The 3,958-nt window shown below is 41.8% G+C and overlaps 1 protein-coding gene and 1 long non-coding RNA gene across 2 annotated transcripts in view; both read right to left on the reverse strand.

Moving 5' to 3' along the window:
• WHAMM (WASP homolog associated with actin, golgi membranes and microtubules) overlaps window positions 1-3,958 on the reverse strand; it is a 24,629-nt gene that overhangs the window by 20,130 nt on the left and 541 nt on the right. The window contains exon 2 of the mRNA XM_034668887.1: window positions 3,866-3,956. Coding sequence (XP_034524778.1) covers window positions 3,866-3,956 — 91 coding nt within the window. The remainder of the gene's footprint in view (window positions 1-3,865; window positions 3,957-3,958) is intronic.
• On the reverse strand, window positions 18-3,654 carry LOC117803706. Its single transcript, XR_004627658.1, has 3 exons — window positions 3,417-3,654; window positions 2,566-2,739; window positions 18-377 (listed from the first exon to the last, which is right to left on the reverse strand). It is a non-coding gene; the product is annotated as an uncharacterized LOC117803706 (long non-coding RNA).

Genomic DNA, 3,958 nt, shown 5'->3' on the forward strand with positions numbered 1-3,958 from the left:
TGCTTCTCTTCTCCATGTGGCCAGCTACTACTGCCATCTTGCATGTGTTTGAAGCAATACATGAGATCTCTCTCCCCTCACCAGACTGCATTGTGTCGGTTATGCTTATTCTTATAATGAATCCCCAGCTCCCAGGAGACACAGTGCCTTGTGTTCAAGAGGCACTCAAATGGTTGTTGATTAATGAAAATGATGCACATCTTCATATACAATTTTAAATTGTTACCTGCTAACGCTTTTACTGTTTCTTTAAAATAATTCACTGTAATGTCCTGAATAGAGACTACAGCTACATCAGCCTGTTGGGTCCATTCTTTGGCTTCCTTCTGCAAGGCAACTATCCTCTTTGGACCCAAATCATCCTCATCCAAGGATTTCTACAAAAGGGAAAACTGTATTAGAGAAAATAGTAATGCAAGAGCCACAGGAAACTGGTTACATGGGTTATTTCAACTACTTTTATTACTACTACTTAATTACATTTCATTCATTCGGCAATTCCTTACTGAGTATGAATGAAGCTCTAAGCTAGGCACCACCTGGAAGACAAAGAGATACTCTGGGGCATGAAGAAAAATAAAAACCTACTTTCACCCTGCATTACTAGAATAACATTTTCTAGACAGGAATGCTCTCAAGTTATGTTTCTCTATTAGTATACAATTGCCTAGGAGCTTCAGGCTGCCTCAGTCAGTGGAGTGTGCGACTCTTGATCTTGGGTTGTGAGTTCAAGCCCCACATTGGGTATAGAGATTACATAAAAAATTAAAAAAAAAATTTTAACCCTGCAATTGTTTAAATGACACATCTGTTGTTAAACATTCAGCACAGGGTGTGGTACACAGCATTCAAGTGTTAGCTGTTGCTACGGTTTCTTTTAGGGATATGGCAGGAAGCTTTTTCAATACAATAACTCTTCTCTGAAGGGCAAAAATAATACAATAACCTAAAAGATAGTAAAATCTATTCATAATTACAACATATACTAGTAGTCATTTGGCATCCAATTCTACAAAGCTATTAATATAAGAAATACATACAGGTTAGCCATCAGGGAAATGTAAATTAAAACCACAGGAAATGACTTTACATTCACTAGGATGGCTAAAACCAAAAAGACAATAACAAGTGTTGACAATAATATAGACAAACTGGAACCCTCATTTACTGCGGGTAGGAACACAAAATGGTATGTTTGCATTGGAAAACAGTCTGACAGTTCTTTGGAAAGGCTAAATATAGTTACCATATGACCCAGCAGTTCCACTGCTAGGTATATATCCAAGAGAAATGAAAACATATGTCCACATAGACACTTGTACACAGATGTTCACAGCAGCATTATTCCTAATATCAAAAAGTGGAAACAAACTAAATGTCCATCAAACAACCCAAATGTCCATCAGCTGGTAAGTGGAGAAGTAAAATGTGCTATATCCATGTAGTGAATATTATAGGACCATAGAAAGAAAGGAAGTTCTGGTACATCAACATGGATGGACCTTGAAAACATTACGCAACATGAAAAGAGCCAGACACAAAGGACCACGTCTTGTATGGTCCCATACAAGATGAAATGCCTAGAAGCAGAAAGTAGACTGGTGGTTGCCTAGGGTCAGAGGTGGGGGGAATGGAGAGTGACTGCTAATGGGCATGGGGTTTCTTTTGGGGGTGATGAAAATGTTCTGGAGCTAGACAGTGGTGATAGTTGCTCAAATGAATATACTAAAAACCACTGAATGGTACCTTAAACAGGTGAATGGTATAGTCTATGAATTATATCTCAGTGAAGCTGTTAAAGAAAAAAGTATATACAGGAAGAAAAGACTATCCAAATAATAAACTTTCAGAATAATGAGCAGAACAACTTTCTCTGGAAATTTGAGTGGCATGAGTTTTAACTAAACGGAATGCCATTTCTACAGTATGATAGCTTGGCAGGGGCCGTGAGTACATGTGTGGAAGGCTGGCCGGGTGCAGGGGGCAGAGATCAAGAGATCTCTCTGATGTCTTCTGACTCCAGCTAGTTGAGACCCAGGGAAAGCTATTTAACCCCTCTGGCTCTAAGTTCCTTTGCAACACTGACAAGAATGCCTATTCTAACTAGGGTCACTAGGTTGTTCCATAGCTTAAGGAAATAAGAACGATGGCAACATTTACTAAAGCTTCAATTACTGAATTATGATCCAAGGCCTTGCTATTTAGATTTTCATCCTGCTTCTTGGAAATCTGCATATGTCCTTAGAGGCTGAAAATAGGCTAAAGTAAATAAGCATTACATCAAAAACAAGTCATCAGCAAAGAACATGTTTAACCCTTAAAAATCTGCAGAAATCTTAATGTATTCAGATGACCAATGTAAAGTGCCTTCATTTTAAAATGAGTTTTTAAAAATAAATTTATACACACATTCACACACATACACACACACACAGCCATATATACACTACCATCTAACATAAGGGTGAACCCAAGGTGCAAACACAGACCGAATCTTAAATGGGACTAAAGAAATATGTGACAAATAGTAAATTTGATAAAATAAAAACTGTAAAGAAAACGTACCAAAATACCAAGCTTACATAAAGTTGCAACTTCTCTCATATCCCTAAATGGCTTCAGTAAATACTGGAAGAACATAGTTGCCCCAGTAACTAATTCCTGGTATGCTTCATCTTCCTCTCGATAAACATTCATTAGTGCTACCATCGTGTGGGCTTTATCATGCCCCTGAAGAACCTAGAAGACAGAATATTAACAGAGCTCAAGTAAGGCCAGTATTTATCAGATCATACCAAACAAACAAAAGTAAAGAAACTTTAATGCCCTAAACTTTAAAATTTAAAATACTGATTAAATATGAAAATGCTATTGTCCTCCAACCAAAAGGCCCAATAAAACAAGAATAGCTAAATCATGGTATATCCATGGTAGACTGTTATTGCTGTAATCATTCAATGGTGTGACAGGCCTAACAAACTCCTTTTATAAAGCCATTTGAATTTAAAAAGCTCATTTTTTATGCAGCTTAAGGAGATGTAATTAAGATTTTGAAACGTGGCTGAATTCTTCTCCCACACCCCCCTTCCTCAAAAGAATGCACAGAAAAACCATCCAGATTAAGAACGGCCTATAATGAGAACGAGCAAGCAAGAGGACATGTCCAGGGAGTTAGAGCACTAAATCTTGGCCACCCGTAGTAAATTGTGGATACACATGCCGTATTTTTTCTCCCAAACCCTTCTGTGAACTTGCGTTCCCCCTCTCCTTAAATTCTATAAGTTTATCAATGAATTGTTCGGCTTCCCAAATGACCTCTTTTGAGCTTAAAATTGCCTCCTGTCGCTATTCCAAATCAATAAATAAAGCTTTATTTATTGATTTCCATCTGACCGAGTCTGCTTGACTTTCCAAACCTTTCTCCTAGAGGCCCCTTTATCTTCTAAAGCAGAGGTCTCCATTGTTCCTGTCCCCCCACTCGCAGAAGCGGGAAGTGTTTACATCCAGTCCGTGTTGTTTCCCACATGTACTACGGCTGTTTCCGGTTCTGCTTTCGTTATTCTCTAGCAAATCCTGTTAGGACAGCCGGCTCTGCCAGCGTCTTCAGAGAAAGTAGTCAGGGGCTGGCTCCAGACGGCGACTGGACGCTGACCCGCCTGGGCACGCCCTCCGCCCCCCCCCCCGCTCCCCTGCAGGTGACAGACACCTGCGCACCTGTGCACCTGCGCGCGCCCTGTCCACGCCCACCGTCACCTGGCCCGCCGGCAGCCCGGCTCTAGCGGACGCTACACACGCACACTCACCCACAGCTCCCACACCCCTGCGGCGGCCCGGGCGGACCGGGCGGGAGGGGGCCGGCGCGTACCTGGTGCAGCCGCGCGCCCGCCGCGGTCCACCGCGCGCGCAGGGTCCGTTCCCGGAAGTCGCGCAGGCTCTCGCAGTCGGGCGCGCCGCCGTC

This window comes from Ailuropoda melanoleuca, chromosome 9 (genome assembly GCF_002007445.2).
Source record: "Ailuropoda melanoleuca isolate Jingjing chromosome 9, ASM200744v2, whole genome shotgun sequence".
Taxonomy (NCBI): Eukaryota; Metazoa; Chordata; class Mammalia; order Carnivora; family Ursidae; genus Ailuropoda; species Ailuropoda melanoleuca.